We start from the raw sequence: 13,421 nt of genomic DNA on the forward strand, positions 1-13,421 counted from the left end.
ACTTAGAGCGGAGGAAAACTGCTGCAGAGGCAACACGGATGTTCTTCCGTATGTGTTGAAGAAACAGCTGAATAGATGCATGACAGTCAGCTGACTACACCACGAATATTATTCTCTACTGTTGCACGAGTTGCATTCATTTCAACTGATTAAGTCTGAAGACAGGGTTCTTCACGGGGAGCCTGATATGACATCCCACCCGCCCAAGTTCAAGTTGTCAGTCTGCGGGAGCGAGAGGTTAGTTTCCAAATGAATGAATGGCAATTGCAATTATGTAACTTTCAACCGCCCAGCAGTGGTAGGCCTATACTTTGTTATGATTTAACGGTGCTTGTTACGCTGACCAACAGGTTACAACGACTGAAGGAAACATTTCAGAAAAAGTATGGAGAACCTGCATTGTTTTACGCATGTGCACCCGGGCGGGTAAATTTAATAGGTGAGGCACACTTGGTAGGCTACTTCACTTGTATGTTTCTGCTTCTGCCTTGTGTTGTTGTTGTTGTTGTTGTTGTTGTTGTTATATAGTTTTCAACACAATGACTATGTTGCTTATTTTAGGAGAACACATTGACTACTGTGGCTATGCTGTCCTCCCCATGGCCATTGAACAAACCATTCTGGCTGCAGTCTCTTTGAACAACACCCAAACAATCCACCTGGCCAACACCAATGAGAGATACCAGTAAGACATTTGGGAAATATGTTTATATGTGAAGCCAGAGTCTAAGGTTATAACGAGTGTCTGTGACATAAGTATACGCTTGTTGTCATTTTCTGTAACACTTTACTTGACACTGGTGTCATAAGCATGTCCTTACAGTGTCATAGCCTAATCATGTGTCATCATGGCACAGTTATGCACGTGTCATGCCCCAAGGTTGTCTTTGCCATAACCAAGTGTCACTTTAGGCCAACAGTCATAAAATGGTTATGACATGGACACAATATCTATGACACTGTAATGACATGCATATGACACTGGCGTCAAGTAAAGTGTTACCTCATTTTCATTGCAGGGTGTCATTGTAGTCTAATGCAACGTTCCTGTTTATAATGTCTTTGCAGGGATTTCCAGGTGTCATCTGACAGTATTGTCATCGACCGGGACAATCCACAGTGGTACTATTACTTCCTTTGCGGAGTGAAGGGGATTCAGGTTAGTGCAGACCATGTTTACTTTTCTGTTTTTATTTACTTTGTGTCATTGTCTCATTTTGTGAACTCTTTCATGTCTGCCGGCGCCCTGTATTTATGTATTTCTATTGTAACCTTTCCTGTGTTTGAGCCGACTGACTTGAGTCGAGCACTGCGTATGTAACACCTCGTGTCTCTCTCTCCTCACCACAGGAGCGCCTAGGCCTGTCCCCTCTGGCCGGCATGCGGTGCCTGGTGGATGGGAACATCCCTGCCAGCTCTGGCCTGTCCAGCTCCAGTGCACTGGTCTGCTGTGCTGGTCTTGTGACCATGGAGGCCAACCACAAAGCCCTCTCCAAAGTATGCCTCCTCTGGGGAAAAAAACAAACACCTTCCTTGCCTCTCTAAAACATTACCTGTCCAAAGTACACCACATCTGAGTGCTTTCTATAAATGATTGTGTGTGTGTGTGTGTGTGTGTGTGTGTGTGTGTGTGTGTGTGTGTGTGTGTGTGTGTGTGTGTGTGTGTGTGTGTGTGTGTGTGTGTGTGTGTGTGTGTGTGTGTGTGTGCACGTGCATGTGCGTCTGTGCAGTACACTGGCACTGTGTCTGTTCAGATGAAATGTCTTCTTCAAAAGAGTACCCCCTGTGATGGCAGCTGTGGCACAGTCCTACTGTATGGTAGTCCTATTTGAGCTCTGTGCTGTGCTGCCTCCTGTGTCCTGTAGGTGGAGCTAGCGGAAGTGTGTGCCAAGTGTGAGCGCTACATTGGCACTGAGGGCGGGGGCATGGACCAGTCCATCTCCTTCCTGGCTGAGGAGGGCACGGTACGTGTGTGTGTTTGCGTGTGTGTGTGTGTGTGTGATCTCAGCTTTCTGTTCAAGTTCACTGATGGAGATTTGTTTATTTTATTAAGTGTGAGTCATAGATCCCCTGAAATCAGGCATGCAAGATTTGCTAGTATACAATAGCCATATCATTTTGAAAGGTTGCATTCTTGGCTGGCTGCTCTTTTTATCATACTCTGTGTGTGTGTGTGTGTGTGTGTGTGTGTGTGTGTGTGTGTGTGTGTGTGTGTGTGTGCGTGTGTGTGTGTGTGTGTGTGTGTGTGTGTGTGTGTGTGTGTGTGTGTGTGTGTGCGCGCGCGTGTGTGTGTGTGTGTGAGAGAGAGAGGTGTGTGTGTCTGTGTGTGTGTGTGTGTGTGTGTCTGTGTGTGTGTGTGTGTGTGTGTCTGTGTGTGTGTGTGTGTGTGTGTGTGTGTGTGTGTGTGTGTGTGTGTGTGTGTGTGTGTGTGTGTGTGTGTGTGACCGCCAGGCCAAGTTGATTGAGTTCAACCCTCTGCGGGCCACAGATGTGAAGCTGCCTGAGGGCGCCGTGTTTGTCATCTCCAACTGCTGTGTGGAGATGAACAAGGCCGCCTCCTCCCACTTCAACATCCGGGTGGTCGAGTGCCGCATAGCTGCCAAGGTAGGTGGTGTTACGTTTGTAAACGTGTAGTAAATGAAGCACACTGACACACGGCATGTGAAGTTAACTCATCGTGTTTACTTATCTTAAACTCCTCGAACCCTGGGCAAGACCCAAGCAGTAGACCACAACATAACACAGGCATAACACAATGCTGTCAGCACAGTCGAACTAGCCTGAACTGGACATAACAGGTGGCTCAATGGCATTACGCCACTACATTACATTACATTACATTACCTTGCACTTAGCTGACGCTTTTATCCAAAGCGACTTACAGGTATTATTTGTCAGGGTATTGGTTACAGTCCCTACAGCAATGTGGGATTAGGTGCCTTGCTCAAGGGAACCTCAGCCATTGATGGAGGTGTAGGGAGAGGTCAGGTGGGATTGGAACCTACTGATTGAATTTTAATTTCTTCTTCTTAGGGGGATAGCCCCTTGAGATATATCTCGTTTTCAAGGGGGTCGCCATATCATGGCACATTGAAAGCCCAACTCCCTAAGTAACCACCTTGCCATGGATGCCTATATGCCTATATGCCAATTTGTTGTGTCCCTATGATATACTCCTCATCACCAGGAGTGGTCTCAACCAGGCAATTATTGCAAAACCCGGCGCCCTCTAACATCGCAAACATCACACATTATCGCTATTAACATGTTATTGGCACATTATTACCACACTATTGTGGCCTGTAGGGCTCAGGGCCCAAATTGTTGCAAGATGGCCACAGCTCATCACCTCTCACAAATAAATACATCAGATAGCACATGATCAGCAGATTCCTTTTACTGCGTTTTTTTTTCTTTACATTTCTTGTGTATGTTATTGGTCACCCTTGACGTGGGTGTCAACATGAAGTTTGCATCACATGAACCCAACTCATTAAAAACATCAGAAACATGCCAAAAACATCATGGTAGATTTGCCCCTGCATATAGTATAATACAGATATACAACAATATCATGCGTGTGAGTGTGAGTGAGTGATAGAGTGACTGTGTGTGCATGTCCATACATTGGGTGTATGTAAACATGTGTCCAGGTGTTGGCGAAGGCTTGTGCGATACATGTTAACGTATCATGTGTTTTTGTTTGTGTTTGTGTGTGCTGTGCTGTGCTGTGCTGTGCTGTGCTGAGCTGAGCTATCCAGGTGCTGGTGAAGGCTTGAATGGGTATGTGTTCTTGTTTCATTCTTGTGTGTGTGTGTGTGTGTGTGTGTGTGTGTGTGTGTGTGTGTGTGTGTGTGTGTGTGTGTGTGTGTGTGTGTGTGTGTGTGTGTGTGTGTGTGTGTGTGTGTGTGTGTGTGTTTCTCCAGCTGCTGGCCAAGGCGGGCGGTCTGGAGTGGCGTCGTGTGCAGCGTCTGGGGGCGGTGCAGGAGGAGCTGGGGCTGGGGCTGGAGGAGATGCTGGAGCGCGTGGAGGAGCTGTTGCACCCGGAGTCCTACAGCAGGGAGGAGGTGTGCACCGCGCTGGGCATCACCCCCCAGGAACTCAGCCAAGACATACTCAGCGCCAACACGCACCAAGGTGCTCGCACACATGCACACATGCACACATGCACGCACGCGCGCAATCACATCATTTCAAAAATTGGTCACACCGGTTTAACATACAGGGGCCCAGCATACTCTCTTTCAATTAGAGATTGTTCTTTTACTGTCACCATACAAATGCAATTAAATGCCCAAAACCTGTGCCAGTCCCCACCCCTACACATTTTTTGCATATGGAAGATATGGAATGAAATGTAAAAAATGGTCTCACTTTTAATCTAAAAACATTGCTGTTCAACTGTCTATGACCGCATGCCTATTATGTCTCTTGCAGTGTCCCACTTCAAGCTGTACCAGCGGGCGAGGCATGTGTACGGGGAGGCTGCGCGCGTGCGGCGCTTCAAGAGTGTGTGTGACGCGTCTCCTGTGGACGTGCTGCCGCAGCTGGGCCAGCTGATGAACCAGAGCCACCAGAGCTGCAGAGACCTGTACGAGTGCAGCTGCACACAGCTCGACCAGCTCGTCAACATCTGCCTGTGAGATGCGAATATCCATACACACACACACACACACACACACACACACACATACACACACACACACACACACACACACACACACACACTGCTTTAAAGATGCCCTGTGAAGAATGTGGCCATAATGGGTACTGCAACTATGCTGTTCATTGAAACTGTGCTGCCTATTACCAAATTTGATCTTTTCGTGAATATTTACTAAATCATAAACCAATATTTACTTGCATAACCAAAGTACAGTACGTTTTACAGCTAAAAATGTCTATTTCTGGACATTCAAAATGGTGGACCATGGAGAAGATCCCCCTTTTCATATATGAAAAGTGCAATTTTCCCAGTCATAATGAATACTTAGAATTTGGTGGTGGTGGTACGTATTCATGAAAAAGGTAACAGTTGTGAATGGGCAGCATGGCCAGGCCAGGATCCTGTGCTACAAACGGAGCTCAACCTACCCAGACGTAACCCAGGGTTAATTTGGAAAAACCAGATTTGACAAAACCCGTTAAACTTGATCGGTGGTAACCTGTACTATGACGCTGATCTAGATGTTGATTTGTCTACCCCAAATTGCTTTAGCTGGAGTTGTTGCCTTTTGGATCTCGTTCCGTCGCTGGGCAGGCGGAGCTGATCAGAGAGAGGATGTGATCAAACATTTCTGCTGTGCATTAAACTGGAATGCTGAACTGGAATGTCACTGCATTATAACAACGTGTTTAAATTCCACTTGTGTGAAAATGCTCAGCCTTCATCCCAACAGTTCAGTATCTTAACTTGTGTCATCTATGCATAAAGTAGGGTAAATTATAAACCAAGATTATTTTGAATACTGCAATCATGTGAACCCACGTCTTTATGTCTCTAACTTAAATCCTGGAATTGTGTTCAATAATACTGTGCCGCTTTATATCTATTTTTTTCTTGTGATCAGCTGAATCAGCATGTGCTGGGGCGAAATATTTTTTTAAATGTCTTCTGTCTTTACGCTGCGGAATGATCCTCACTCCCTGGACAAATCTATTTCCAGCTTTGGGATAGAGAGTAGTTAAACCTCAACTTGACCAATAACATAAAATGGTAATACCAGGTTTGAGATGTAGAGTGGATTGCTATGACAGCATACCTTGGTTCCAGCATATCCACCTTTAGTAGTATGAGGGACACGAGCAGTTACTGTACACGGCACGTGATCAAGTTGCTCCCGGAGTAACCTGTAACCCTACTTCATAGATCAGACCCCAGGCTGCTATACTGTATTGCTTTTTTATTGGGTTGGTGTGGTAACACTGCGGTACTGTATGCATAAAAATACGGGAATATCTGGGTTGGAGTAGTCTCTGGGTTAAGTTGACTGATTTGTTTACATGTATAACTGACAACGTCTGCTTGTATATGTATACTGCCCTACAATTTCAGAACGCAGTATAATTCAAAATGCCAAACTGAGAAAAAAGGCTTTAAAGTTTCCTTTCTGTCCACGCGACTGTGTTGGAGGTAAAGTGGTGATGACACTTCCATATAATACTTTTTTATGGTGAAAATTTATGCACACAAGAAAAAAGCAAAAAACAACAACATTCTCATTACTTTTTAGCTGAAAAATCATTATACTGCGCTCTGTTGTGGTATTACTGTCTACACCAAAACCACGGTGTCAATGGAGAAGTGCAGTATAATTCGCATTATACTGCGTTCTTGGCTAGTACCACGTAACCTCCTAAAACCAAAAAGCGCAGTATAATCAGTTTTTTGCGTTTTTTTCCGAAACGGGACCAAGTTGGGCCAAAAAATTTTAACACAAGAAAAAGAAGGTATTTTAAAGCCAATTTCCGGTCTAAACCCATTTTCGACCATTTTCAAGATACTGCGTTCTGATATTGTAGGGCAGTATACTGTATGAACACAGAGTGATGTACTGTATGTTATGCATACTGTGATGAGGTGGCACATGTGGTGTTTGCTGTGAAAGGTTGTGCTTTCCTTAAAGGGACACTGTGTGAGATTTTTAGTTGTTTATTTCCAGAATTCATGCTGCCCATTCACTAATGTTACCTTTTTCATGAATACTTACCACCAGCATCAAATTCTAAGTATTCATTATGACTGGAAAAATTGCACTTTTCATACATGAAAAGGGGGATCTTCTCCGTGGTCCGCCATTTTGAATTTCCAAAAAGAGCAATTTTTAGCTGCAAAAATGACTGTACTTAGACCATACTAGAAAATATTTGTTTAATACTTAGTAAACTTTTATGTAAAAACTTTCAGCCCAATTTCAATAAGCAGCATAGTTGCAGTACCTTTTTTGACCATTTCCTGCACAGTGTCCCTTTAACATTTCCCTCTTCCTGTTCTAGGGAAGCGGGGGCTTTGGGTTCCAGGCTAACGGGAGCAGGCTGGGGAGGATGCGCCGTTTCCATGGTACCTGCTGAGAAGATAAACTCTTTCCTCCAGACCGTGCGGGAGAAGTACTATCTTCCTGACCCCCGCCTGGCAGCTCTGGAGAAGCAGAGCCTGTTCGTGACCAAGCCAGGAGGGGGGGCAGCTATTTTCACTGACGACATGTGAGAGGTCCCTCAGGTGCTAGCACCCCCTCCTATTCCACACCAGGGCCAAAACTCTGCATTACAGTCAATATGTTTACTCAATGATCAATGATCGTATCAGCTTTTCTGTAATTTTCTTCAGACCAATCATCTTGAAACTAAGAAGGGAAAAAATAAGACATTTATACTGTATAAAATCAATGCTGAATAAGTAGTCTATTATTTTTTCCCCATCTCTGATGGATTCCATTTACTGTTGAACGGGAACAGGATGTAACCATAGCGTGTCATGTGTACTTGTGATGATAGGGATGCAAGAATACAACGAGTTCACTGATTTCTTTCTTTCCCTTACATGTGCCATGCGTGTTTGCGTGTATTGTGCTCCTTTGACAAACGGTAAAGTACTTTGTATTACATCATGTACCTGAAATGTGCTATGCAAGATAAAGATAACTATTCTTCAATACACAGCAGGTTCCAGTGTTTTTCCCCCTCCAGTTACTGCATAAAACAGCTGTGTAGTTGCCATAGTAACCTCTGTGTTCTATAGTGCCTCTGGAGATGTGGTCAAGGTTACGCATGAGAAGACACTAAAGGGCTTTAAGTGCTCAGGAGACTGTGCAAACAATATTATTCAGGTGCTCATTTGTACCAGGTGAAGTGTAAGTCCAAAAAAGGAAGGAAAAAGCAGAGGCACTTTGAGATTTGAAAAAAAATATTAAAAAGCCTTTAATTAACATGGCAATTGCATTGCGGCCATATTGGCCTTCATCAGGCCATGTTAAATTAAAGGCTTTTTAATATTTTTCTCAAAGTTTCTCAGAGTGCCTCTGCTTTTTCCTTCTTTTTTGGACTTATGCCATCTGTATGTTTCCCCACTCCATGACTCTTTGTATCACGGCACTTGTCAACTGAGCGTTTTGTACAAAATCCTTTTATTTTCAATCTGTAAATGCAGTAAGTATACAAATAATGCTTACTTATAGACATGTATCAAAATAATAATAATAAAAAAAACAAATAAATGAACCTTAAAATCACATTCATAATATAAAAACTCAATCTCCTGTAGAAAAGTGCATGCGTATCAAGTAAGTACAAGTGATCGGTATGTGCTTGGTATTAGTGTACAGTAGGTGTACCATTGAAACTGCGCATTGTACATTCAAACATGTCAATTAGAAAAAAAACCATGTTCACATGATAATGTCTGTCCTCCTTTTGTGAGAACCTGGTTGTCCAGATATACAGGCACACATACACACGTCACACAGCAGCGAGTTTCAAGACTTGGCCTTCCAAACACACACCAACAACGACAGATAGGACTTGTTTTTTCTTACACACACACACACACACACACACACACACACACACACACACACACACACACACACACACACACATAGCATCAAGATGTGGGCTCTCATGGTATGAGAGCTCCTGCAGCCTTTATTTGTAACGTTGCCTTGTCCCATTCTCCTACCTCCACATGCAGACTACGACTACTGAGGCAGTCACGTGCATGTGCATACACACCTCAGATCCAGAGGGGATTCTTCTCAGTTCTCCTTACACATACGCACATGAATATTGTAACTATCTAGGACATTTGTCACACACAGATAAGGGACAACTCTCGTAGCTGTTCTGTGTGCAATGCCCGTATGCATTGGTAAAGGCACTCTCATGCTCTTCATATGAAGAAACTGCCTCTGACCTGTCTGCCCATCAAGGCAAACATTAGTCTCCTAGGATGTCAGTATAATGATTTAAGTCTAGTCTGTGCCAGTAAATACTGACACTCATCATTCAGGAGAGGATGTGAAAGGCACGCAGTTGTTCTACAGCCATGTCCACCTTGGGCCTATACTACAAAGCTGTTTGAGGAGTAAACCAGGTTAAGTTAAGAGGTAAATCATCTAATAGAAGAGCCTGGAGTCCTCGTTTTCTTTAAAAATGTGTTTGTTAGAGGGGAATCAGGGCTTCTATAAAATGATAATGTGTCTGAGGTAACAGTACAATATGTGCTTTGCTAACAGGCAAAAACCATACTGTGAGCTTTTTTTTAGCAGAAGGACACATTCTACCACCATCATTCCAAATCATTGAGTATTATTATATTGCACAACCAAGGCCATGTCTCACATCATACAATCCCATAAACTGAAAAGAAATAAGCTGCTTAAACACGGAGGTATCTGTTTATCTTCCTGTACGTAGATGCGTCAATCATCCTACACATTTACAGAATACTGTATGCTGTCTACTACTGTATATGAAGGGGATATTCATATTATCTGAGGGTCTGTATTCATCAGAGGGTTTATTGGCATAAAAAAGAACTTTATAAACTCCCTGCAGGCCACTAGGCCACCAGGCATTTGAAGAAGAGTTTCTTTAGGAAATATAATGATACTATGAATGAGTGTTCGGATATCATGTGTTACACGGGTCACTTTTTACCAGTAACTAGTTTGGAGGTACATAGTTCTATTGTAGGAAGAGGCCTCGCACATGGGCTCAGCTGTTACCTTCAGTTTTCTTTGTCAGTGTGTGTGTGTGTGTGTGTGTGTGTGTGTGTGTGTGTGTGTGTGTGTTGATGCCATGCTGTCTGTCAGTGTTTTTTTAGGCAATCTCTGAGACTGAGCTTTGCTCTTCCCCAGACTCCATCCCTGTGTCTGTGTGGCCGGCAGGGACCTCAGTAGTTCCTCCTAGAACGTCACAGCTGTCCAAAGAACCGTCATTCAACCCTCCGGGAACCTCACTGCTATCCGAATAAATTACATTCACAACTCCAGGAACCTCACTGATGTCCGAAGAACTGACATTCACTACTCCAGGAACTTCACCGCTATCTGAAGAACCGACATTCATATCTCCAGGAACCTCACTGCTGTCCGAAGAACCTCCTGTTCTCTCTCCAGGCAGCTCTGTGTTATCCGAGGGACCCGCGTGGGAGCCCTCACTGGCTGCTCCCGACCCAAAGGCCCAGCCTATCGATGCGAACAGCGATGTGATCCAGCCAGAGGAGCTGATCTCCTTGGGGGGTAGTTCTAGCTCTGTACTGCTGTGAGTGTAGCTGCAGTCCTTGGCGCCTAGCTCCGCTTGTAGGGAGACGTCGCTGCTGCCCTTGAGGACGGGGTCGACCCAGTAGGTGTGGCTTCCGGCGCGGCTGACGTCGGCGCTGTGGCCGGAGCCTCTGAGCTTCATGTTGCGTCCGGAGGTGATGAGCTCGCCATAGCCCTGCTGGTGGGCGAAGGCGTAGGCCGAGCGGCGGGAGCTGGTCCTCCGCACGCGCTTCAGACTCTGCTCCTGGGGACGCTGCTTACGGCTGGCCCTCTGCAGCACGCGCACCTGAGTGAACACACACACACACCAAATGCATCATTTACTTTTACTATGTTTTACTTTTACTGTAATTTACAATTAGGTGTATAAGGTCTTTGTGTATGTTTTGTGTTTATATATTTACGTATGTAAGCTGAAAGACACCTTAATTTCCTTCGGGATTAATACAAGTACTCTACTCTACTCTCAGTTATCGCAGACACACGCACATACACACGCACACACACACACACACACGCGCACACACACACCATACATACAGTGATATGCCTCCTTATACATCACATGTCGCATTAACTCTCTAAAGCCTATCATTTTAAAAGTTGATTTGGAAGAAGACCCATTAAGGCTATACAAAGGTGAGGTGTATACTGTGTACCTTGTATGAGAGTGAGGGGTGCAGGTGTATACTGTGTACCTTGTATGAGAGGGAGGGGTGCAGGTGTATATACTGTGTGCCTTGTATGAGAGGGAGGGGTGCAGGGGCCTGCACTACAAAGCTGGTTCAGGATAAGTTAAAGGGACACTGTGTGAGATTTTGTGTTGTTTATTTCCAGAATGCATGCTACCCATTCACTAATGTTACCCTTTTCATGAATACTTACCACCACCATCAAAGTATTCTTTATGACTGGAAAAATTGCACTTTTATTACATGAAAAGGGGGATCTTCTCCATGGTCCGCCATTTTGAATTTCCAGAAATAGCCATTTTTAGCTTCAAAAATGACTGTACTTGGGCCATACTAGAAAATATTAGTTTATTACTTAGTAAACTTTCATGAAATTTGGCAGTAGGCAGCCCAGTTTCAATGAGCAGCATAATTGCAGTACGCTTTTCAACCATTTCCTGCACAGTGTCCCTTTAAGGTTAAGTTAAGAGGTAAATCATCTAATAGAAGAGCCTGGAGTCCTCATTTTCTTAAGAAAAGCTCTTGCATGAGATGATTTGCCTCTTACCTCAACCTTAACTTATCCTGAACCAGCTTTGTAGTATAGGCCCCAGGTGTATACTGTGTACCTTGTATGAGAGGGAGGGGTCCAGGTGTATACTGTGTACCTTGTATGAGAGGGAGGGGTGCAGGTGTATACTGTGTACCTTGTATGAGAGGGAGGGGTGCAGGTGTACTCTGTGTACCTTGTATGAGAGGGAGGGGTGCAGGTGTGTACTGTGTGTGTACCTTGTATGAGAGGGAGGAGTGCAGGTGTGTACTGTATGTACCTTGTATGAGAGGGAGGGGTCGAGGTCCTTCTTGAGGAGTCGTATGGCCAGCATGGGCACGATGCACACCACTGTGGTCAACAGGATGACCAGCCACACACTCCTCTGAGCCAGGGCATTACGAGCAGTGCCTGACACACACACACACACACACACACACACACACACACACACACACACACACACACACACACACACACACACACACACACACATTTGAACCAAAATATACACAAATAGGCATTGTCTTTAAGTTACCACCTGTAGCCTACCTGATTAACTTAAGTACACAAACAGCAAACCAAAGACCACAAACAGCAAATCTGCCAATTTACAGTGGGAGTGGCAGGTATCAAGAGGTCACAGTACTGTAAATAAATGAATGTGAATTAACGTTATTTTAAAATACCGGGCTTCAGATCATTGGGGACAGAGCCAACTTGCTCTGAGCAAGCATGAGCGGATTGCTTTCGTCTCCTCAGAGCAAGGTGGTTAAAGGGTAGCCTGGTATTGACCTGCCCATAATACTACTTTACATTCGTATTCATGAATACAAATGAAGAGTAGTATTATGGTCAATACAGGCTAGTTAAAGGGGGTCTAGGGCCTAAGAGTTTAGGGCTATGTACTGTATGTGAGATGCACACCTACCGACATAGGGGAACTGGTTGGGGAATAGGTCGAAGAGGCCGTCGCTGTGCATGGCGAAGAGAATGGCAAAGTACATGAGCAGGCTGCCCCACACAAAGAAGTGGTTCACCGCCGTCCAGTAGTTGGTGTCCAAACTGATCTACAGTATGTAGGAGGCAACGGAAGACATCTCGATATAAAAAAACATTTTAACCTTTACGTTACCAATGACAATTGCATCATTATTAGAACAGAAATAAAGTAAAGACAAACACAAAAATTATTATAGGACCCAACAGGCGCGCGCACAGACAGTCAGACACACATACACACACAGGTAATCTACATTGTGTTCCAAATCAATACTCAAATTATATTTTTCACAGATTTTCATCAATAGTCAGATTATAAATGACAGTCAAAGTCAAAGTCATCAACCGTTGGGACTGGGAGTACATAACCTTCCATTAATAAAGGTAATTATTGTAATGGCAATTATAAGCCCTCCAGCCTTTCTCGGGGAGTCCAACAGTTCTCAAATAGAAGGAAGAGGTTTTTAAAAAGTAAGTTAACCAATCAGAAACCTCCACATTGCAAGTGTTGTGTGCTGTTCAGGTAACAGGTGTCATATATAAAATCTCCAGCAGGATAATCCTTATTAATCCAATGGGAAATGAAATCACATAGGCTAATTCAGAGTATCCCATATTGAATTTACTGTGTAATGAACATTGTGTGGAGTAACTACAGAAAAAAAAGGGAAAATGAAAAAACAAAGACAAGAAACAAAACAAACAAGAAAGAAAGACAATGTGTGAAAAAAGGGATAGAAAGGCACCCACTCTAATATAGAATCAGAGAAACACACTGAATGAAATGGGAGCTTGCGTAAATTCTACCAGGGAGACTCGAATTTCTCAGCTGTCAAACTTACTAGGCTAACCATCCAATCTCCCTTTTGACAGATCATACATGCGTCATCATTGCCCAGGATCGTCAACCAATCACAACGCGAGATTGGGGATTTCCCC

At 44.1% G+C, this 13,421-nt stretch overlaps 2 protein-coding genes across 3 annotated transcripts in view; one reads left to right on the forward strand and one right to left on the reverse strand.

The window, feature by feature from the left end:
• The first annotated feature begins 16 nt into the window (after positions 1 to 16).
• Positions 17 to 7,656, forward strand: galk2 (galactokinase 2). Its single transcript, XM_063197049.1, has 10 exons — positions 17 to 237; positions 351 to 439; positions 562 to 685; positions 1,069 to 1,159; positions 1,351 to 1,497; positions 1,866 to 1,964; positions 2,452 to 2,604; positions 3,927 to 4,137; positions 4,438 to 4,639; positions 6,997 to 7,656. The coding sequence occupies exons 1-10, from the start codon at positions 188 to 190 to the stop codon at positions 7,205 to 7,207; spliced, it is 1,377 nt and encodes a 458-aa protein (XP_063053119.1). The 5' UTR covers positions 17 to 187; the 3' UTR covers positions 7,208 to 7,656.
• Positions 7,657 to 8,569: 913 nt separating this feature from the next.
• The window catches only part of atp8b4 (ATPase phospholipid transporting 8B4), a 49,671-nt gene continuing 44,819 nt past the window's right edge, over positions 8,570 to 13,421 (reverse strand). For both annotated transcript variants that reach the window (XM_063197088.1, XM_063197087.1), the window contains exons 28-30: positions 12,412 to 12,550; positions 11,761 to 11,891; positions 8,570 to 10,545 (exon numbers count right to left, since the gene is read on the reverse strand). In XM_063197088.1, the coding sequence (XP_063053158.1) occupies positions 9,817 to 10,545; positions 11,761 to 11,891; positions 12,412 to 12,550 (999 nt within the window). In that variant the 3' untranslated portion in view covers positions 8,570 to 9,816. The remainder of the gene's footprint in view (positions 10,546 to 11,760; positions 11,892 to 12,411; positions 12,551 to 13,421) is intronic.

This window comes from Engraulis encrasicolus, chromosome 4 (genome assembly GCF_034702125.1).
Source record: "Engraulis encrasicolus isolate BLACKSEA-1 chromosome 4, IST_EnEncr_1.0, whole genome shotgun sequence".
Taxonomy (NCBI): Eukaryota; Metazoa; Chordata; class Actinopteri; order Clupeiformes; family Engraulidae; genus Engraulis; species Engraulis encrasicolus.